This window comes from Sinocyclocheilus anshuiensis, unplaced genomic scaffold (genome assembly GCF_001515605.1).
Source record: "Sinocyclocheilus anshuiensis isolate Anshui unplaced genomic scaffold, SAMN03320099.WGS_v1.1 scaffold2460, whole genome shotgun sequence".
NCBI classification, from domain to species: Eukaryota; Metazoa; Chordata; class Actinopteri; order Cypriniformes; family Cyprinidae; genus Sinocyclocheilus; species Sinocyclocheilus anshuiensis.
Window position 1 is genome coordinate 169,553 of NW_015547746.1, and position 23,594 is coordinate 193,146.

At 41.4% G+C, this 23,594-nt stretch overlaps 2 protein-coding genes across 3 annotated transcripts in view; both read right to left on the bottom strand.

The window, feature by feature from the left end:
- Window positions 1-23,594, bottom strand: part of LOC107704476 (gastrula zinc finger protein XlCGF57.1-like) — a 30,829-nt gene that overhangs the window by 1,891 nt on the left and 5,344 nt on the right. Inside the window, exon 2 of one of the 2 annotated variants that reach the window (XM_016507406.1) lies at window positions 13,149-14,783. The exons of the other annotated variant lie outside the window; for it this stretch is intronic. Within the exon in view, the coding sequence (XP_016362892.1) occupies window positions 13,231-14,783 (1,553 nt within the window). The 3' untranslated portion in view covers window positions 13,149-13,230. Of the gene's footprint in view, window positions 1-13,148; window positions 14,784-23,594 lie in introns of those variants that run through there. 2 annotated transcript variants of the gene reach the window in all.
- Window positions 2,610-4,463, bottom strand: LOC107704481 (uncharacterized). The gene is made up of 7 exons (XM_016507412.1): window positions 4,393-4,463; window positions 4,126-4,306; window positions 3,939-4,029; window positions 3,435-3,583; window positions 3,135-3,276; window positions 2,915-3,072; window positions 2,610-2,810 (listed from the first exon to the last, which is right to left on the bottom strand). Exons 1-7 carry the CDS (start codon window positions 4,435-4,437, stop codon window positions 2,626-2,628), a joined length of 951 nt encoding a protein of 316 aa, XP_016362898.1. The 5' UTR covers window positions 4,438-4,463; the 3' UTR covers window positions 2,610-2,625.

The following is a 23,594-nucleotide window of genomic DNA, read 5'->3' on the forward strand; positions in this document are numbered from 1 at the left end:
GACACAATCTACTCGTAAATTAAAGTAGTTAGGCTACATTCAAGCTACCCTTCTGAAAAAGTAGCTAGCTACACTACAAGTTACTGTCAAAAAGTAGCTAGCTACATTGAAACTACTTTCAATTTTTTTTATTCTTTTTTTTTTGTACAATTAACATTACAAATAACTAGATAATTATTAATGGAGAATTATAATGAAGTTATAAGTAAAATATAATGAAGTTATAAGTAAAAGATTTGGGGTTTAAAACAACATATCGTAATGCAATCATGATTTCAAAGAGTAGGATGAATTCAGGTGGATTGGGACACTTTTCCAAGCCATTTCAATGACAAAAAGTGTCCCAATGATTTGATTTAGTTAACTATTCGATACACACAATAATAAAATACTGTATAGTTAAATAGTTATTTTAGTTATATTAGTATATTGCTACAAACGCAACACCAATGTAAGAACAAAATATATGCAACTTAAACTGCATACGGAGGAGACATAAAATAATCAGGTTAAACTCACAGCTCATGCGGTATTTACTGACTGTGAATGGAGACGTCAATCATCAGCTGCTGATGAATCCCGCTGCAACCATCCTTTGCCAAATGATAAGCGCACTACTATATCGCAATTTTATTTTCTGTTCGATTAGTGTTCATTACAAAACTGGGGGGACAGATTATATTATGACCGTTCATCATTGTAAAATATACATTTGATCTAGAGTGCAATAAAGAAAAAAAATTAATCAGTTTAAAAAGGCTATTATTCATCTCTTGTATGTGCTTTAAGTCTTCGACGTAGACCGCATTTTAATCTTTGTTTTGCGTAAATTACAGTTGATTCATGTGAAATATCCACTCCTGTACATCCTTTGCAATATCATCAGACGATCTCTTGTCGGTGGAAAGACTGTAAAGCCGCGCGATGCGTGATATCACAACAGATGGCGGTAATGAACAAATTTAGTTTGTGCAAGGTAACACAATGTAACCTTGCTCTCACTTGAAATGTAGTAGTTAGCTACAGGAAAAGCTACACTGTTTTAAAAGTGGCGTCGCTACTGTAAAGCTACTGGAAAATGTAGTTAAGCTAGTAGCGTCGCTACTCCCCAGCACGGCCTTTCTGGCAGATTCGTCCGATGCGATTACACAGCTGTAACGAAAACAAGTTTGTACATTCTTAATGTTCTTAAAGTGCCCCTATTATGGGTCAGGAAACTTCATGTTTTTGTTTTGGGAGTCCACAACTAGAGATATGCCGGTATCAAATTTTCATGTTGCGATTAATTGCTAATGCTTTTATCACGGTATACGGTATTATCACAATATTGAAATTTAGTTTAAAAAAATTGCTGTCATAATACAGTATAACAGGTTTAATAACTTTTTTCTTATAACAAAAATAACATTTAAATGCAATAAAGCAATACAGAAAAATGTATAAAGTTAAAAGTTTTACACAGATTAAAGTGCAAAAGAACTATAAAGACCAATAGGTATCACTTTACAATAAGACCTCATTAGTTAACCTTAGTTAATGCATTAACATTCACAATGAGCAATAGCTACATTTGCTACAGAAGTTATTAATCTTTGTTTAAAAAATAGAAGTCTTAGTTCATGTTAGCTCATTAAATAACACAGTTGCAACTTTCGATTTTAACAACCTATCAACAATACTGGATTACGGTTTATCAAGTGTTGAAGATTTCAGTTTATGAATAGACAACATGGCTTAAATTTTGCCTTATCAGTTCGAGCCCGAGTCCGACGAGGAAGTGTCCAGAGTTGTTGAACCAGAAAGTCAAGCGCAAACACGACTGGATCAGGACGTTTCTCAATGGTAAGTGTCAGTATTGTTTATGGCAGTTTGACGTATGCACGTGACAGTGAATTTATTTAGGTGCACGTGTGGGAACTCTATCAAAATGCCAAGCGAGGTTGAAAACTTTTGCTGCAAAGAAGTACGACAGGTAGAGAATTGTTTCTGCAATACTTGTGGTTTTGACGCTTAGCACATGTAATGTATGAGAATGTAATGGAACGCTATGGAATAAAAGCACAATCCTAACACGAGTTGTAATATTTTTTTTACACAAATATATAGGCTACATATATTATGTACATACACACATGTATATAGCAACTTGTTCTGGATAGTTTTGACTCACATTTTTTCACCTTGGGTTACAAGAAGAATGAACCAGATTCCAGTCCCACCTACATGCATGGTACACCATCCAGGCTTTGAACCAAATTGTCTAAATCCATATACTCTGAGGAACATCTACAACATCTATAGAAGCGACTACGGCCGTATAAGAGGCAGAACATCAGAGGAGTATGTATAGTCTGATAAACCATACCAATAATCAAATTGGCATAACTAGAACACGTAAATGATGAAATATGAATATGCAACTCAAATCATCTTTATTTACAAACTCAAACTCTGTACATGTTTTATTTGGTCACATAGACTTAAAGGTTTGTCTTTAATTTTCAGGCAGCTCCTGCTTTGTCAGCTGGTGCTGGGGCTACTTAGGTCGGAGTGTCCGTGTTGTCATTCCGTCCTGCGTTGTCACCTGGATACGCCTGGAGTTTCCAGATCCAGCTGGTCATTACGTTAGCTTCCGACCCCCTCTTGATTGAATCTGGAAACATGATGGGCAATCGCTTCCTCCTTTGACGGTCTGTCATACTCTGCACAAAGGGGCGTGGGAATGGGGATTGCCTTCATTTCATCCACAAATGGAGATGGGTCCATAATAACTTCGTCAAAGACGAGCTTCAGTAGCTCGTCAACATAATCTGTAAGGGAAAAAAAGGGACATTACTAATTACTTGTTATATACAGTATATAATATATTATTTTGTTTATTTATTTGTTTGAATAAATCTGTTTTATTACTTACTATATGTCGGGTCTGTTTTTAATGCCCGTGCTATGCATTCCCCTTTTTTGGATTTCGGGAACACCATTTTGTACACCATCTTTCCTGTTGATGTTGTGGCTTGTTCTCTGTTTGCGTTTTCGTTATGATGAAGCAGAGCAAGGTATAGTCTACAAGAACAAAATATTCAGTAAATGACAGCCGCACTACAATATGTTTTTATAATGTTCTGTAAAGCTGTATTCCCATGAAAGGGAACACTACATTTTTAGGTGCAAAACGTAGAATTAGGCTGCAGGGAAGATGTCTGAAAATCATGACTGAGCTTCTCCACACCCTCTTGTTGCACAGTACTTTCTCAATTTTGTGGATAGCCAGCGACCCTGCATTATTAGAAACTATTGTCAGTAATAGTTAAACTTGTTTTTCAAGAAAGTAACACCAATTTATTCAATAATAAATATTGTTGGATGTGATATGAAATAGACAACACTTTACTCAAAAAATGTAACAGAGACAAACTTTTTTTTATAACAAGTACCTCGTTGAAACCATTTATTTGGGTCCTTTGATTCTGTAAGTGGATGTTCACACTTGGGAAAGATGGGATTGTCGTGAGTGCGCACATTCTGGAGGTGGTTGACCAGTGAAGTCCACTTAGCCACCTTCTCTGGTCCTGATGTGGCGCACCAGCAGAGCCGATCCTAAACTTCTGGGGGCGAAGTTGAATGACGAGTTATGAATGAATGAAACGCCTTTGTCCGCTTGAGAATCAGTGTCTCTTCCTCGGTACGCTTTCAACTCGGTTTTTTTTGGTCTCGAGTAAGACACTGTCTGACATTCACGTTACATGATTTGACTGATTTTTACGTAGAAAGGGCGACAGCGCACACCGCATTAAAAGAAATGACATAAGTGGCTTTCATAACCGCTGGCAAAATTCAAAAACAAATCTAAAATGAAATCATCTTTGAGAGCAGGGGGGCCCCCTGGTGTTTTGGGGGCCCTACGCAGCTTGTGTACTTTGCGTATAGGGAGGATCGGCTCTGCGCACCAGTAAACATGATTTCTGATGCTACGCTGCCCCTTCCTCATCAAACCACATTCTTTGTTTTTAGTCAGTTTCTTAGACAAACCTGATATACACAAATGAATCGATAAGTTAAAGGAAATGCATAGAATGCTCACATCACTCCGTAAATTATTATGTGGCTAGCAGGTCACACACTAACCTTCATCGAAGTGCCACACATTATAGAACTGGGTTATGCTGTGTTCCCTGAAATACTTCTGGATCTGTGGATGACGGTCGGTGACAATGTAATCCACTTCTACACCGTTAGACTCCAGCAGATCCAGACATCTCTTTAGGCCTTCCTTCTCCATGTGGTAGCTACCACCAACCTCATTGCTCTAGGTATGCAGCATAATATCAATTTTTTTATACAAATAACTGATATACTTTTTTCACTCAATCATGTTCTATTAAGGTTACACACCTGAACAAGCTGGAGGTCCACAATAGTATTGCTGTGCATGTCCATTAGCGTGTAGCTTCCATATTTGGCTGAATGCCCTACAAAAAACAAAAAGATGGGAATGTAACTATGCTTCAACATGTGATGATATAATTTTCACAAATATACAATCAATCAACAAAATAATTCTCTACTTACTTATGATAAACTTGTGTCTTCCCTGGGGAGGCTGCACGCATATCTCCAGCTACAGCAATCTTTCCTCTGTCTTGTAACTTCTGTATAAGGTTTCGCTGTTCACTTTTCCACTTAAGTACAATTGCTGGCTCCAAGAAATTCCTGCAATGTCTCCGGAATGTGTCATACTGGTAAATGTGTAACTCCGTGGCCTTGCAAAGCTATGAATGTGGAACATTAAAAGTATATTTATAAAGAATATAAACAATTTTGATGTTATGAAAAATATAAACTTACTGTATATTGCATTAGTTTATCATTTACTACAGGCCTAACTTTTGTAGTTGGATGAATGATCCTCCAGTAAATTAAGTCGCTGCTGATAAGAGGAGGTTTCCGATGGGTGTACTTCCAACTATGGGCTGGCTCTGCCATTTCCTGTTGTACATGCACTTGGGGCAAAGCTGGCTGAATGCAACACAAGTGCCCATCCGATGTAGCTCCACATCAGACTGTTTTTGATTTGCAAATGGGATACGTGGAAAACAGCTCACGCAAACACGATTCAAAAACAATGTATTTTGCGTCTCCATATGTGTGTCTTTGCCCAAACCTAATAAATAAATTATTTTTGGTAATATTGTCAAATAAGACTTCTTATTAGCATATTGTACTTATAGATGCGTATTACATACGACATTTCAGATTCATGTGAAACGGTAGAGTCGCCTGGGTTAAAGGGTTAGTTCACCCAAAAATGAAAATTAGCCCATAAATTACTCACCCTCAAGTCATCCTAGGTGTATATGACGTTCTTCATTCAGACGAATCCAGTCGGAGTTATATAAAAAACTGTCTTTGATCTTTCAAGCTGTTTAATGATACACTGAGCGGGTGTTGCATGCATCAGTCCAAAAGCAGTTAAATAAAACGCGCCCATCCATAAAAAAAAAAGTGTCTCACATGGCTCCGGGGGGAAATGCATCGATTCGCTACAGGAGGCCTTTGTTCACCCCCCGAGCTGTGTGAGAAGTTGCTATAGCATTTGTGGGTGCGACTTTTAACAGCAGTGGGGGACATTGACGTGGACCCACTGGCAACTGCCGCTGATGAGGTCGAAAACCTTGAGTGTCCTCAGTAGCACGGGCCTCTGTAACCCCTGAGGCTGTGGTGTAGAATGCTGACGGAATCGTTGCTCTGGTGTTGCAAAACGATGTCGAGCCTGAATGCCCGGCACCTTAAAAACAGGAGTGCACTGAGCTTAAGTCAACTGTCGAGTGGCCTCAGACAATTTTCACCTCTTTTGAGGTGCTCCAGAAGCTCTGGGACACTGGGTCCAAACAGGTGATCAGGAACAATTGGGAGGTCTTGTAGTGTCTTTTTACAATCCTCTGGCAGTTTCGCCTGGGCGAGCCACACTTGTCGGCGAGCTGTCAGAAGCGTGGCTGTAAGACTACCCAGTTCACAGGTGACATGGCCCATAAAGCCAGAAGCGCAGTTTGAAGAAATTGTGGAAACCGAGGGGTCCCCATTTGCCTATTCAAGTGTACTAGTTGTGGCGAGGAGTAATTGACATATTGTGTTCTCCGCACGGGTTATATACGCGGTAGACTCATATGCCTTTTTGAGTAACGAGTCTGTGCGACCACACCGAGTACTGGGGCAATGCACATTGCCACGCAGGGCCTCATCAGGTGACACCACAAGGGCAGCGACAGGTTGCTCTATTTCTGGAGCACGGCCAACCCCAATGCTATCTGCATCCATTATAGATGCCAGTGTACAGGCGGTCTTTGTGTACTAGACCCTATTAGGGAGTTTGAAAATTCTGCAACGAAATCCTTGCATGGTGGCATAGCGAAGTTAGACCTAGCTGAAGGCTGCCTAAAAAAGACGTTGGACTGGGCTGGCTGCACTGGCGAGTTATCCAGCCCTAAACGAGCAACCGCCATCTGGAGCACCGTTAAGGAATCATCCACGGAGGATGGAGTTAGTCCAGAGTGAATCAAATCACTACTAGAACCCCCTGCAGCTGAAAAAACTGTGATCTCCTAGAGGGAAGATTGCGCAGCAACATCCACCGCATTGAAATTATCCTGAAAAAGCGAGTCAGATGCACTTGTACAGAGCACGTCAAAGTCAGTGTGAGATGGAAGAGGAGAAGATGAACTGAAAAGTTCGTCATCCATTCTCTTAGAACCCTCTACATCTGCCTGTGTAAAAGTTCCAGGTGAAGCAGGAATAACAGGCTGGAGCGTCTGAAGAAGACGTTTTATCTCTGACATCTCAGACAAAAGGACAGCAACTGTCTTAGAAAGAGAAACTTTATCTACCTGCTCGTTCCTTGACGTTGCCTTCTTAGATAGGGGAGCTCCGGCAGCCGCAGATGCAACACGTTTTCGATTCCGTGTGACAGGTTGTTGCTCCAAGTCTTACTGTGGACTTGGTGTCCAATTCGGCAAGACGGAGCCGTCTCTCTGACATGGGTAAAAGGCTACAGTGCAGACATAGGTCCGTGAGAGCCTTTCTCAAATGCTGTATTCCAAAGCAGGATGGATAAACATCGTGGCCGTCATCAGGTAGAAGAGTATAAGGCACAGCTTACATATTATAGTGAATCCAGTAGCAATAGAACCGTGAGCCATGGCCACCACAATAACAGGGAAAAAGCAACGAGATACAAAAATACACACTTGACAACTGGCCGTCAGATTGTACCGAGAAGCACAACGTATCACAAACTGCCTGGAAAATAGCAGGGAATAATCGATCTATCAGTGTTGAAAAAACACTAGCCACCGGATAGACCCGAGAAGCACTTGGTGTTTCACAAAAACCTTATTTAGACATAAGGTTAGCGGGGAACCGCCAACATATTAGTGTGGCGAAACACAGCCTCTAGATAGCACTGAGAAGCACAAGGCGTTTCACAGAATCCGATAAAGTGACGATAGCAGATAGGGCTGGCCCCTAATAGTCAACTAATCGTTAGTCGACCAGAAGTGGTCGACCAAAATTTTATTAGTCACAGAAAAAAATCAAATAAAATACACGGGCGAAGTCACGCAATCCGTGACGGACAGATCGTTAACGGCTAGTGTATGGTAACAGTACATCGATATCATCATTTTTGGTCATACAGAAAAGAGTAATACATCTTTCAAATCTGTAAAGACTCTACGTTTATTTGTGTGCACTCACAATACCGCGCTTTTGTAAAATAATGAAAGCAAAGAAGTGGCTTGGTCGACCAAAATTTTATTAGTCACAGTAAAACATCAAATAAAATACACGGGCGAAGTCACGCAGTCCGTGACGGACAGATCATTAACGGCTAGTGTATGGTAACACAGTACATCGATATCGTCATTTTTGGTCATACAGAAAAGAGTAATACATCTTTCAAATCTGTAAAGACTCTACATTTATTTGTGTGCACTCACAATACCGCGCTTTTGTAAAATAATGAAAGCAAAGAGGATGCGCTTTCTGCTGTCTCGGTCTGTGAACTTGAGCGCGAAACTCTGTGTATAGGCTATCTTTGCCTTACAGACATTAAAAATATATCTATAGCAGTGTTAATTTTGACAGGCATTTTTTATTTAGTCTTAGTCTTTCTCGAGTCGAAAATGCTGAACATTTTAGTCATTTGAGTATTTCATAGTTTTAGTCGACGCAAAGTCATTGCATTTTTGTCAACTTTTAGTCATTACTTTTAGTCAAACTACAGTTACCAACATTTATTTTGGTAGCTCTTTTATTTGTAGTCTTCAAACAAAAATAGTCATTAATTCTTCTCTCTTTAGACCAAATCAATTAAGCTTATGAGAAATTTGAATCAAGGATTGAATTTGGAAAAACTTGAATAAATTATGGCAATTTTCATTTTTTTGGGTGAACTATCCCTTTAACAGTAGTGAAAAGGGAGCAACTTATAAAAATTATAGTTGTTCATAAATAATATATATAATTTTTTGAAAAAGAAGCAGAATAAGACAATAAGACATATGAAAGAGATACCAATTAAACTCATTTTTCAGATACAGTAGGTTTACTTAACATTTATTAAACATCTTTTGTTGGTTAACATTAATGACACGGATAGGTACTTCATTAGGAATGCGGTCCCTTTAAGACGGAAGGCATGTATGTAATACTGACACATGTTCAGTTTTCACCCACCTTTACGTTCACTTCATCCATAACTGACTGTATTTACATGAAATACTCTACACGATACACATTTGGACTGCTGTGTCTGTATTTGAGCACTGATTGCACTCTGTATATGAGAACTGAAAAAGTGGAACGTGCGCGAGAGAGAGCACTTCTATCAGCGAGATTCCGCCTATCCCGCCTTCACTAACTTTAAGTTATTCGACAACAAATTGTGACTCCCGGGAAAAACGGGACGTCTGGTCAACTTATCCCTACCCCTTCAGGTGCGGAGGCCATTGTTTCAGATCGCTAGTTCGCATTTTGGTAGCCTATCCATCCACTAGCCATACTGAGACTAGATATGCAAACGCCCCTCACCCAATTGCAATCCAATGACAGGGACACACATTTTGAAGGACAAGACAGTAGCCTAAAGGATGTATTTTGAACGTCTGGTAGTTCTCAAATAACATTATAGTCCCGTCTCGTTAACGAAGACACGGTATAAATTTCGTCATAGTTTCGTCAGGCTAGCCTCCCTTGCAAGGTTTCTTTTCTCAACACTCCTCAGCACTGAAAGTGAACACTCGATGGTGATTGGCAATTTTTTTTTTTTACCAACGGAGGCACGAGAGCTCAGCTCTCCCCTGGCCTCCCCCTACCCTTCTCTATCATTAGCGGTTGTAATTACATCAGCAGATTAGGCACATTCGCGATAGAAAAGCAGCGCTTTCCAACTTCATTAACATGCTATGGTATTACAGCTGTGAAATTACAAACATAAAATACACATTCTGAGACATGAACTGAAATGAATTGTGAATTTTATTAACATTAAATCGTCGTCCCATTTTCACCTCAAAATTATGGGGAAGCTGTGCCTCCCCTGACGAGCCGCCACTGGATTTAAATGGGGTGTTTTCGGATTGCTTGGCCATTTCAATAGGGGGTTCCACAAGGGAGTGTATTAGGTCCTTTACTTTTTTATTATATATTAATGATTTAATAATGGCCTGTTTAAATAAGCTTTTATTATATGCAGATGATGCAGCAATAATTGTGTCTCATGAGTGGAAGGAAAATATTGAAAATGAATTAAGTAGAGAGATTGAAGGGGTCTCCAAATTGTTTTGCCATAATAAACAATCTTTACATTTGGGGAAAACTGAAGTTGTATTATTCGGCTCAGCAGCTAAATTGAAAAAAATGCTTTAGATTAGAGGTAAAGGTTGGTGATCGAATTATTACACCTAAATGAGAAGTAAAATATTTGGGTTGTATTTGGACAGTAATTTGACAGGAGAAAAGATGGCTACTTTAGTGAATTCAAAAATTTGTAATTGAATAACATTTTTAGCAAGATCAGCGGCTTTCTTAGATACTCAAACTTTAAAAATGTTGGCTGGTGCATTAGTGCAGTCACACTTTGATTATGCTGGAGCTTTTTGGTATAGCGGTATTTCAAAGAAATTAAAAAATAAATTGCAGACTGCTCAAAATAAGTTGTGTAGGGTTATTTTGAAAGTACATCCACTGATGCATTTGCGAGATGAACATTATAGTAAAATTTGTTTTTTAAAAGAAAAAACATTTTTTTTAAACTGGTGATGGTGTTTAAGATGTTAAAGAAAATAGTTCCAAAGTATCTGTTAGAATATTATGTATTTGTATTGCAGGTTCACTGTCATTCTACAAGGGCGTGTAGTAATGATATATATCCTTGTAGGTTTAAGAGTGAAATGGAAAAAAAATCTGTTATATACTAGCTCTGTTGCTTGGTATAAATTACCTGGGTGTATTCAATAGATACAAGTTGATAATATTTTTAAAAGGGAAGTTAGAAAATGGTTGTTTTATCATTGATGTTTTGAAGTTTGTGTGGTGAGTTTCTGAACTTTAAGTGGTAGGGCAGTGTTTTGACACAAATTTCACGATTCGATTCGATTCTAATTCACAAGCTTGCAATTCAATTCGATTCAATATCGATTATTTTGGATATATATCAGGTACACATGCCAAATTTTCTCAAGGAAAAAAAAATTATCTTAACTAATGCTGTAAAATATACATGAGAGCCACTTTGGTACTACATCACTATAATACTGAAGGTTAAAACTGACTGATTTGTTTAGGCTATACAACAGTTTAAATTACACTTAATGAAGTCTTTATAATAAAACTGACAATGACAATATTTCTACTTCAATTCGTTTTTTTAAACATTTAAACATTGAAGAACAGTAAAAATTATAATGAATATATTATGTGGTGCATATATTTAGCAAAATGCCCCTTTTCTACAGTTTATTTTTCTATCTGATTAATGAGTTTATGGTCACCGAATATGTTTTTCTGAGGTAAATGTGATGTTACGTGACATTGTTTACAAGCCGTTATATTGACGTCTTTGCGCGGCTGAAACACTAAGCGATTACATGAGACGGGATACGGCTTGTAAAGTTGTTCTGTCCATTAACTGAAAACAGGCTAGACTAATCGATTGAGATTAGATTGAGATTTAAGAATCGATATCATTCCATAAAAATCAGAATCGATTAAAATCGAGATATCAATATTTTTTACCCAGCCCTATTAAATGGAGTCATTTATGGTTCGTTTGTCCATTTTTTTTTTTTAATATCGAGGACAACAATGGAAATAAGCTGAAGGCTTTTTTGTGTATTTTATCCTCAGCAGTTTTGAAATGTGTATGAATTAGTCTTTTTGGACTTTTTTGTTTTAAATTTTGTCAAATAAAACAAACAAAAAACAGGATTTGGTCTTAGAGGATTGTTTCAGACAGGAAAGTGTGTTTTCTGAACATTTTTAACCTCAAATGAAGTTCCATTTGAAGTCTGAAAACTTGATCATATGTAAATATTTCACATTTTAGGTGTTGTCAATATGTCAGTATTGTATGTTTATGCTGTTAATACGTCAGTATTGTACGATTTAGTGTCTGTGCAAACATAAGTAAAAGTATGTTTTGTAGAACCACATTTTACGTAAAATACATACGAATTCTCACGAGATCACATTGCATATACAAATTTACATATACACATACATACAGAAAACATACTTAAAATGCATAAAAATAACTAAAAAAACACTGGCATTATTATAACTGAATAATGGCCTTTAGCTGTGTTCAGGCCAGGAATCTTATCAAACGTGTGAAGTTTGGAGTAGATTGGACATTGTATGGCTGAGTTACAACAACTTCCTGCTTCATGGCATTAATAGGATTAGCACTCAGTAAGTGTTGCTTGAATGTTTCTAGCATGTTTAGCTCATAATGGCATATATTACTTTGCTGCTAACAGTGCATCACAGCGTTAAACATGTCACTTCCTTTTGCCAGTAGGTGGTGCTATGACTATAACCGAATATGAGCATGTGTTCAGGCCAGGACTCTTATCAAACATGTGAAGTTTGGGGCAGATTGTATATTGCATGCCTGAGTTACAGCAACTTCCTGTTTCATTGTATTAATAGCATGCGTTAGCAAATTAGCTAAGTGTTTCTAGCATGTTTTAGCATGTTTCTAGCCTATTTACAATTGCTGACATTTTTTAATATGTTGCAAGGAGTCCATAACAGTGTTAAACATGTCACTTCCTGTTGCCAGTAGGTGGTGCTATGACTATAACTGAATATGGGCATGGACATGTGTTCAGGACAGAACAGTGTGAAGTTTGGGGCAGATTGGACATTGTATGCCTGAGTTATAGCAACTTCCTGTTTCATGGCGAAACATCGAAATTTGTCAGACTGCCATGGACACGCCATTTGACGAAAACTCAAGATCTTTGTAATTTATGATTACATTACCAAATTTGAAGATGATTACGACTTCGCTCTAAGATAGTTTTTTTTGTAGGTGTAGGGACATTACAAGCATGTACCGAATTTCGCACACGTATGTAAAACGTAGCGGCAGGGGCTCTTTGTTTAAATTTGATAGGTGGTGCTATCGAGCCATTATACCACTCTCAATTCTGAAACACACAACAGATGTACATTTCCACCAGTTCACCAGTGTGCAATGTTTTGGAGCATGTTTAGGCTCTCAAAAATGTGATTCCCTTTGAAGACGACAGAAACAATTCCAAGAGGGTCCTCGCATCATTGGTGCTTGGGCCCTATTGAGCTGAAGGAACACGACCTAATGCCTTGAAGGGCCTCGGTCTAAGTGTCTTTTGAAATATCTATGCTAAGGTCTTTCTCCCAGGACATCTTCAAATGCTGGATAGGAGGAACCCTTAAAATATTAAACAAATCTAGAAACAAGTCCCTTCAAATTGAGTTCAGATGCCATACAAAGATAAAGATGCTCAGTGGATTTGTAAGTTTCAAAATTGGGATATTACTTTTAATGTAATACCGTTCCAGTTCCTTTCTAAAGAAATGAGAAGGGGGTAATCCAAGAAATCAGCTCCTTTTTTTTTTTTAAACCTTGTCACTCTGACGAAAACTGCAATTTCTTACCAGAATGAGTTTGCAAATGATGTTTCAGTTTGCTTAGAAATGTGAATCTCTCCTGTGTGAATTCTCATGAACCTTTAGGTTCCTTTTTACTGTGAAACTCTTTCCACACTGAGGGCAGGTGAAAGATTTCTCTCCTGTGTGAACTCTCATGTGACTCTCAAGGTTTGCATTGTTTTTTAAACTCTTTCCACAGTGATGGCACATGAAAGGCTTTTCTCCGATGTGAATTTTAACATGATCCTCAAGGTGATTTGTGTCTGTGAAACTCCTTTCACACTGATGACATTTAAAACGGTTTTCTCTTGAATGAATTCTCATGTGATAATTAAGGCTTACTTTATATATGAAACTCTTTCCACACTGAGCACATATGAATGGTCTCTCTCCAGTGTGAATTCTCATGTGAGTCTTAAAGTTTTCTTGGCGTGTGAAACACTTTCCACACTGTTTGCAGGTGCAAGGTTTCACTCCAGTATGACATCTCATGTGACACTTAAGACCTCCACTTCGTATGAAACTCTTCTCACACAGTTTGCAGTTGTAAGGCTTCTCTCCAGTGTGAATTCTCATGTGGACTTTAAGGTTTTTTTTCTGTGTAAAATACTTTCCACACTGAATACATGTGTATGGTCTCTCTCCAGTGTGAATTCTCATGTGAGTCTTAAAGTCTCCATTTCGTATGAAACTCTTCCCACACAGTTTGCAGGTGTACGGTCTCTCTCCAGTATGAGTTCTCATGTGGATATTAAGGTGACTTTCCCGTGTAAAACTCCTTCCACACTGAGAGCATATGAACTGTTTCTTTTCAATGTGAATTTTCATGTGGACTTTAAGGCTTTCGTTTCGATCAAAAATTTCTCCACACTGTTGACAGGTGAAAGGTTTCTCTCCAGTATGAACTCTCATGTGACTCTTAAGACCTCCACTTTGTATGAAACCCTTCCCACACAGTTTGCATTTGTACGGTCTCTCTCCAGTATGAGTTCTCATGTGGATATTAAGGTGACTTTCCCGTGTAAAACTCCTTCCACACTGAGAGCATATGAACTGTTTCTTTTCAATGTGAATTTTCATGTGGACTTTAAGGCTTTCGTTTCGATCAAAAATTTCTCCACACTGTTGACAGGTGAAAGGTTTCTCTCCAGTATGAACTCTCATGTGACTCTTAAGACCTCCACTTTGTATGAAACCCTTCCCACACAGTTTGCATTTGTACGGTCTCTCTCCAGTATGAGTTCTCATGTGGATATTAAGGTGACCTTCCCGTGTAAAAATCTTTCCACACTGAGAGCATATGAACGGTTTCTTTTCAATGTGAATTTTCATGTGGACTTCAAGGCTTTCTTTTGTATTGAAAATTTCTCCACACTGTTGGCAAGTGAAAGGTCTCTCTCCAGTGTGAATTCTCATCTGGGAATTGAGGGTTGTACTTTGCGTTTTTTGAGATTTTTTTGGTGTTGAATTCTTTTCATTCTGTGAGCAACCAATTGATTTTTCTCCAGGTTTGAAATCATTCTGTTTCTCATTTTGATCTTTCTCTTCTGTTTCATTCAGTTCTTGACTCTCCTCTTTCAGCTCCATCAGGCCTGAGAGGAAAAGAGACAAAAACAAGTTTAATGGCACAAAGCAACAGACATCCATTTGAGAGTAGTGCTGTTAATCGATTACAAAAAATTAACCAATTAATCGATTACAAAAAATTAACTGCACATTTACAGTAATTAATTGCATATTTATATAATATATTAATATTGTTATAATTTCACATTGAATCTCCAAATAATGTAGAAATAACATAACGATTGTGTATGTCATAATTTCACATTGAATCTCCAAATCATGTAGAAATACATTGTTTGACTGGGGAGGGAGGTGTTGTAATAATGTAAAATATGTGAAAAATAATGTGTTTTTCGAACAACCTAGTATGAGAGCCTGTTCTAGTACACCCCCAAAACAAAATCAAGACTTTGTAAAAGAGCATAATAGGACCCCTTTAACTCGTGCATTATATTGACATTTCACATAGGAGTATGTTTTAGACTCGCACATATAAAAATATCCATTCATGCATGCAGTTTTTGCTCTCTCGGTTCCTGTACCTCAACTGAAAAAAATTGTTTAATTTTCTACATTTTTTAAGGTATGTGGTTGCAATCAATTGATTTTAGCTGCATTTAAATAAACATTAAGTTCATGGAAGACTGGAGGAAGAGGAAGGAAGGAATGTACAAAGTAAATTACACACATCCATACCCAAAATACACATTTTGAAAACTTGTAGTACTGATATATAGTACTGAGACTGCTCTCATCAGAGTTACAAATGACCTGCTCTTATCATCCGATCGTGATTGTATTTCTCTATTAGTGCTACTGGATCTTAGCGCTGCGTTTGACACTATCGACCACAACGTCCTTTTGAGTAGATTACAAAATTATGTTGGCATTAGTGGAATCGCATTGTCATGGTTCAAATCTTACTTATCTGACCATTATCAATTCGTAGCAGTGAATGATGAGATATCATATCGATCACAAGTACAGTACGGAGTACCACAAGGCTCAGTACTAGGACCGCTGCTTTTCACGCTTTACATGTTACCCTTAGGAGATATCATCAGGAAACATGGTGTTAGCTTTCACTGTTATGCTGATGATACTCAGCTCTAAATTTCTTCGTGGCCCGATGAAACATACAAATTTGCAAAACTAACGGAATGCATAGTTGATATAAAAACTGGATGACTAGTAATTTCCTACTGCTAAATTCTGAAAAAAAAAAACAGTGTTTTAGGTTATTAAAGGCGGAGGTTTTTGGTCCAATAATTAAAACCTCTGTCTAACACTTGATGGCTGCTCTGTTAATTCCTTGTCATCAGTTAGGAACCTAGGTGTGCTATTTGATAGTAATCTTTCCTTTGAAAACCATGTTTCTAGCATTTGTAAAACTGCATTTTTCCATCTTAAAATATATCTAAACTACGACCTACAGTATGCTCTCAATGTCAAATTAACAAAAACGTTAATTAATGCATTCATGACCTCAAGGTTAGATTATTGTAATGCTTTATTGGGTGGTTGCTCTGCGCGCTTAATAAACAAACTTCAGCTGGTCCAAAATGCAGCAGCTAAGAGTTCTTACTAGAACCAGGAAGTACAACCATATTAGCACGGTTCGGTCAACTCTGCTTCGGTCAGTTCGCTCGACTCCCTATTGAACAATGAAAACATTTTAAAATCTTGCTAATTACTTATAAAGCCCTGAATGGTTTAGCTCCTCGGTACTTCAGTGAGCTCATATCGCATTATCAGTGGTGGACGAAGTACACAAATCAATTACTTGAGTAAAAGCACAGATCCGTATAATGAAATATTACTCCAGTAAAAGTACTCGGTTTTCAATTTTACTCGAGTGAAAGTACAAAAGTACTTGATTTTTTCCCCCAACCATTCGAATTTCTGTAGGCAGGAATTATTTGTAATGATATTCCAATGAGCCGCTTTGTGATATCACAAAGCCCGGAAAACAAATGCTGTAGTCCAAACGAGCCGTTCGTTGTAGTTCTTGAAAAGGGATTTTTTAAAAACGAAATATCTCCCTTTGGAGTGGACTTTAAGATTTGTAACTTTCTAGATCTTTTTAATGCCCAAACATACACACTACACACTGACTAAAATTAAAAAAGTGAAAAAGCATAATAGGACCCCTTTAAACAGATCACCCTTTACAGCAGATTTAGTTCACAAACAACTGACAGCTTTGACCTAAATATGATTTTCAGTTACATTAATTAATCCTAAAATTCAACATTAGTAACTTACTTTTAACAGCATCAGACGCACGCCTGCTCACAAGATCTCCCAGTTCTTACTTGTGAATTCAGTTCACTGGAGACTCGCACTAAACGGTTCATTTGAATCAATTAATTGTCGACCACTGCACATTATAGTCCTTCACGTCCGCTGCGATCTCAAATCTCTGGCCATTTGATAATATCTAGAATATCAAAATCAACTCCGGGTGGCAGATCCTTTTCCTATTTAGCCCCAAAACTCTGGAACAATCTACCTAGCGTTGTTCGGGAGGCAGACACACTTTGTCAGTTTAAATCTAGATTAAAGACCCATCTCTTTAATCTGGCATATACATAACACTATCACATTTCTATAATTCAAATTCATTAAAGGATTGTTAGGCTGCATTAATTAGGTCAACCGGAACCGCATTTTTGAAAACGTATGTTTTTAATAAGTAGCTAGATAAGAACGTTTGGGCTGTGAGTGTGTGCATTTTACATTGTACAACAAAACGTAAAAGTATTGTAAAGTTGTTTACCACAGTTATTTTTTTTTTCATAAATTGAAAACCCTCATTATAAAACCCCACGGGAAAATCTCGAAGGAACCCGCGGTGAATTGGATCCCCACTCTATAATTATAAATGTAATGGCGAGACAATGAGCCCGGGTTTACCGGTTCCCGCACACCATCCACACCTGAAGTTTCCACCATTCTGGGTTGGGGTGCCATACCGAGCCGTCCGCCTGAAACAGGAGATCCCGTCTCAGCGGGATCGGCCACGGGGGAGCCGTTAATATTTCCAGCAGATCGGGAAACCAGGGCCTGTTCGGCCAGTACGGAGTAACTAATAACACTGACACCTTCTCCTCTCTGATTTTGTGTAGCACTTGCGACAAAATCTTCAGCGGGGGGAACGCATACAGACGGGCATTCGGCTACGGCATCGTGAGGAGAGTGTGACAGCGAGAAGAACAGAGAGCAATGTGTGTTCTCCTCTGTCACGAACAAGTCTACCTCCGCTTTCCCGAACCGTTCCCAGATCAGCCTCACTGTCCCAGGGTTCATTGTCCATTCTCCGTGAGGAATCCCATCCCTCGATAGCATATCCATGCCGCTGTTCAGGCAGCCTGGAACATGCGCTGCTTGAATGGAGAGCAGATGGTGATCGGCCCACAGCAAAAGGCGTGCTGCCTGTCTGTAAAGGGCTCTCGAGTGAACTCCGCCCCGGCGGTTTATGTACGATACCACCGACATGTTGCCCGTGCGAATCAACACGTGATGCCCCCGGACTTGCGCGAGGAAACTACTAAGAGCCAAAAAGGCTCTAAGCTCGAGGCAATTTATGTGCCACGTTCTCTCTGACTCTGACCAGTAGCCCGAGGCCGGTACGTCATTGCAGTGAGCTCCCCAGCCCGTCGTCGACGTGTCTGTCGTGACCACTTTCCGCCGCGTGACCAGACCCATCTGGGCACCGTGTTGGTACAAGTCGGGGTTTCGCCATGGTTTCAGCGCGTTCAAGCATCAGTGAGTGACCACGACGCGGGCACGGCCCGTTTTCCACGCCCTTCTCGGTACTTGTGTCTTCAGCCGTATCTGGAGGGAGCGCATAAAGAGTAGACCGAGGTGACAGACCGTCGCGGCCGCCGCCATCCGCCCCAAGGGCCTCTGATATTCCTTCAGTGCTACGGGACGGCCCAGCCTGAATGCATTCAGAGCGGACATTAAATCTAGTATGCATTCCCGGCTCAGACGCGCTCTCATCGAGATTGAGTCCAACTGCGCCCCCAGATACTGGCTGGGGCGTAACACGCTTTTCTGTTTGTTCACACAGAGACCTAACCTCTCCAGGTGAAGTAACAGAGCGTGTTTGTGGCTGTTGAGCACATCCTCCGAGTGGGCCAAGACCAGCCAATCGTCCAAATAATTCAATATGCGTATTCCTCTCGCTCTCAGAGGGGAAAGTGCTGCATCCACACATTTCATAAATGTAGGTGGCGCCAGTGCTAGCCTGAACGGCATCACCGTGAACTGATACGCTATGCCTTCGAACGCAAATCTCAGAAAGCGCCTGTGATGAGGGGCAATCTGGATATGAAAATATGCATCTTTCAGGTCCACCGAAGCAAACCAATCTTCGGGTCGAATCTGCGAGAGTATCAGCTTTAACGTTGTCATGTTGAAAGCACGTTTGTATAATGCACGGTTGATGGGTCTCAGGTCTAAGATTGGACGGAGACCACCATCATTCTTTGGAACGACAAATTACCGGCTGTAAAACCCGCTCTCTCTCTCTCGCTCGGCGGGACCACTTCTATCACGCGTTTCGCGAGGAGATTGAGAATTCCTCGCCTCAGCACCGGCACGTTGTGTACCGGAACTGTTGACATGACCACGCCATTGAACCAGGGTGGTCTGCGCCGAAACTGAAGCGTGTAGCCGTTCTTTTATTACGTTCTGGTTCTGCAATCAATCCGAAATGTCCGGAATGGACCGCCATGTGTTCGCAAAAAGACACAGAGGGCACCGCTGTATGCCGGGGTCGTATTCAGAAAGCTCACGGGACGAGTGGGAGCGCTGTATGTTAGCAAGGGTCGTGCCTCGCTGATCAACGGGGAGCGCGAGCCTTCTGTTGAATATTTGAACGACACGGACGTACGTATGTGTGAGGTGTTGAGAGCGAGCCGCAGGGGCATAAGCCTCGCCAGATACACGGGGAAGTTGCAAGCCTGACTCTATTGACGGTTCCACGGTCGAGTGTGAATCCACTATCACAGGAGTAGGAGAAAAAAGCTCTTTTTGTGAGGGTGTCACAGCCTTTACGGGAATGTCTGTGTTGTGTATGTTCAAAATGCAATAGTTGCCTGCAACAGCCAAGGGGACTTCGCGAGAACATCTCAGACGCTTAGCGGCGGGCTCGCCGCTCTCCTCCTCTGCACCCTCCCATCAGAAACGAGGCTTCTGTTCCGGCGGGGGAGCTCCCCCGGGACGTCCGCCTTTCTTGAAGCTGTGACGCCCCTTCGGTGTCCTCTGCCACGGAGTTTTGGCGCGAACAGACGGCTCTGGGTCCGGCGCCAATGAAGCTGAAGCAGAGGGGGGCCGCTTCGATGGCGGTTGGAAGCAGATTAGGATCTGCTATGTGCAGGGGGCTGCGCTGTGGCTGACTCATCACCTTAGAGCACTTCTGAGAAGCGCTCCGCGATAGCCTCCACCGCGTCTCCTAAGAGGCCGGATGGAGATACAGGAGCGTTGAGCAGCGCCCTCCTGTCCGCGTCCTTAAGCTCAGTTAGTGTCAGCCACAGATGCCGGTGGAGCACCACCATGTAGCCCATGCTCCGTCCGATCGCCTGGGCCGTCTTCTTTGTGGCTTTAAGTGCAAAATCCGTCGCCGCACGTAGATCCTTAAACGCCTCGGGATCTGCCCCACCCTCGTCCAGGGATTACAGGAGCTGTGCCTGAAAAACGTGGAGCACTGCCATCGTGTGCAGCGCTGAGATCGCTTCTCCCGAGGCGGCGTACGCTTTGTCCGCAACGTGTGCGGTCAGACGGCAGGGCCTTGATTGCAGCGTAGCACCCGTCTTCAGGGAAGCAGAGGAGGGGCAGAGGTGCACGGCGATGGATTCCTCGACGGGCGGAATGTGCGTATATCCTCGGGCTTCCGCCCCATCGACTTTAGTGAAGATCTCCGACCTGCCAGCATGAGTGCGAGCCGATTGGGGCGCAGCCCACGCCTTAGCGACCTCATCGTGCAAGTCGGGGAGGAATGGGGCTCGTTTCCTCGGAGCGGCCGCTCGGCGGCCCGAGTGAAGGAACCACGAATCCAGCTTGCTCTTAGCTGGTTCGTCGGGGGATTCCCACTCTAGACCGAGATCACTCACGGCCCTGGTAAGAATCCGGACGAGCTCATCCTGGAACGCAGTGTGTCCCTCCACTTCAGAGCGCTCCTCTGGAGTGCGGGCCCAGTCCTTCTCGGACGCCGTCAGGGACAGCGCCTCGTCAAGACTAGGCCTGTCACGATAACAACTTTTTGTTGTGCGATATATTGCCCCAGAAAATCATGGAAATTAAGGGCCCTATTTTAACGATCTAAGCGCATGGTCTAAAGCACATGGCGCAGGTGCACTCAAGGTGTGTCCGAATCCACTTTTGCTAGTTTAACGATGGGAAAACAGTCGGCACGCCCAGGCACATGGTCTAAACGGGTTGTCCCTATTCTCTTAATGAGTAATGGGTGTTTTTTGGGCGTAACATGCAATAAACCAATCAGAGTCTCATCTCCCATCCCCTTTAAAAGCCAGTTGCGCTCGCGTCATGGTGGGTTCACTATTTACATGGCGGAATGTAATTTTTCATTTTTAAAAATGTTTGTGTGCTGCTGCACGTCCCTGTGTGTGTGTGTAATAAGCAAAGTATACGCGCGTTGTGCACCCGCCTATAGGCGCATATTACTAGCGCGCTCTTTAAATAACAAAAGAAATATTTTAGACCAGGTTTGAGTTGGTCTATGGTGCAGTCTATTTTCAGTTCCTCTAAATAGCAACGCGCCAACAGTGCGCCTGAACACACCTCTTTTTTAGACCAGCACGCCCATGGGCACAAATACATTTGCTATTTAAACAACGTGGCGCAGGACGGGAAAACGAGAACTGCGTTGGGCTGAAACTAGCAAAAACACTTGCGCCAGGTGTATTATAGGGCCCTAAGTATCAAAATATTAGATACCTTAAAAACCTGAATAAATAGTAAATAAACATTTTCTAACAAAAAGTGCAAAGTAACAAGTAGGGAAAAAAAGAAAAAGAGCTTGTATGGAAATTTTTCCATCGACAGATTTTTCCCTGACCTTTTCTCTGTAAATTAAGGGTGCACACACTATTGCTGAAAAACACAATCCCTACTTAGCAGATATGTCCGTATGCACAAAGGTACAGATCCCTAAACAAGACCATATCTGCAGAAACTTTTTTTGTATTTTTTAAATTTGAACTAGCACCTCATGACTACACCACATTATGTACGAGAAGCTGCAAAAGACACAGGTGCAAGTGGAATGTACAAAACATGGTGACATTAATTTTTAAGGAAATATAATGGGCGATATATTGCGTCACCAAAAATTATTGAGGTCATGTACATATATTGCGCGATAAGTCGATATATTGATTATTGCAACAGGCCTAGTCAAGACCGTCATCGTCCCCCACCGCACCAAATGAGATAATCTCCGAAGCGCCAGACGCGGGTTGAAGACTCTTCTGCCAAGCACACCGGAGAAGGGGGGGGGTGAACTGCGCCTTTCTGCGCGGTCGCCTATGTACTGCTGGCGGCAGTGGGACGTTGCCGAGAGAAATCACCGAGGGCGATGTTCCTCCGGTCCCTAACCACCCGCACTGAGTATTCCTCAAAGTGCGGGCAGCCCGACCCAGTGAGTGCTGCCTCCGCATGGGCGAGACCCAGGCAACAGATGCAGAACTTGTGAGTGTCCGGGGCCTCGATGGGTCCCGAACACAGCGTGCAAACGTTGGACATGCTGGAATGGAGAGAGGGAAATCCGTCTTTCTGTGTTTTCTCCACAGCTGTCTTCGACAGGATGTGTGAAAGAGGAAGATTCAGAGCTTATGCTGCCAATACAGCGCATTATATAGTGACGGGGGCCCCACTCCTATTCGCCGTCTTGGCTGGCATTGGCCAGTGAGAGCTGCAACTTCACTGGCGTTGTGCAATAAGATTTCAGGTAGGTTAGGAAGGAAGGGAGTTCCCAAGGCGTTAACGCCATGTCCAGAGACCGTTCTCGAGAGGGAACTGTATTTACCTTGGCATAGTTGAATAATAAGAGTTCTGTACATGGAAATAACATACCGTGAGCCTCAAACAACATTGTTTCCTCCTTATGTAAATCTTGTGCATCCAAAAGACCACTGAAAAATAGGCGAATCAGAACATAACACCGACTGTGACGTTACATTCGGGATCACTAATAGTTATGCCCCCAACATTTGCATATACCCGCCCATGTTCTATGCCAGCCGCCAGCCGAACCTGCACAGCCGAATCATCAGAAGTTCTGCAGGTATTGTGAAGGAACAAGCGAAGATAATAGCGAAAATGGCAGATCATGGAAATACATGTTATGTTCCAGGCTGTGCAGGGGATGTGATGTGCAGGGATGGGTTGGTGTCTGTATTCAGAAAGGCACGGAAAGCAAGTTCTAATAAAATAACGCGAGCCACTAAAGACATGGTTAGCTGCTTGCTAGCAGTAGCCTGTTACATTACAACACATAAGATTTCACTTAACACATAAACAGAGTAAGGAGAGATGACTGAGGATGATGGCGAATGATTTACAGATCCTGAGCACCACTGCCAAGCATCTGAGTCTATCACGCCTACCCAAAACGCCTCGCTCTCACACGCCCCCACATGTCTACGCCACGATGTGGGAAGATTTGCATAACTCCACCCAAATGTTCACGCAAAAAAAGGTGTAACTTTTATTCTCGTTGTAGTATTGTTGCTGCCGCCTTGTCGTGAAGACGCTGTGTGTTTTGTTGTGAAAGCGAAACTACTTTGTTTGGCCTTCCAAAAGAGAACGAT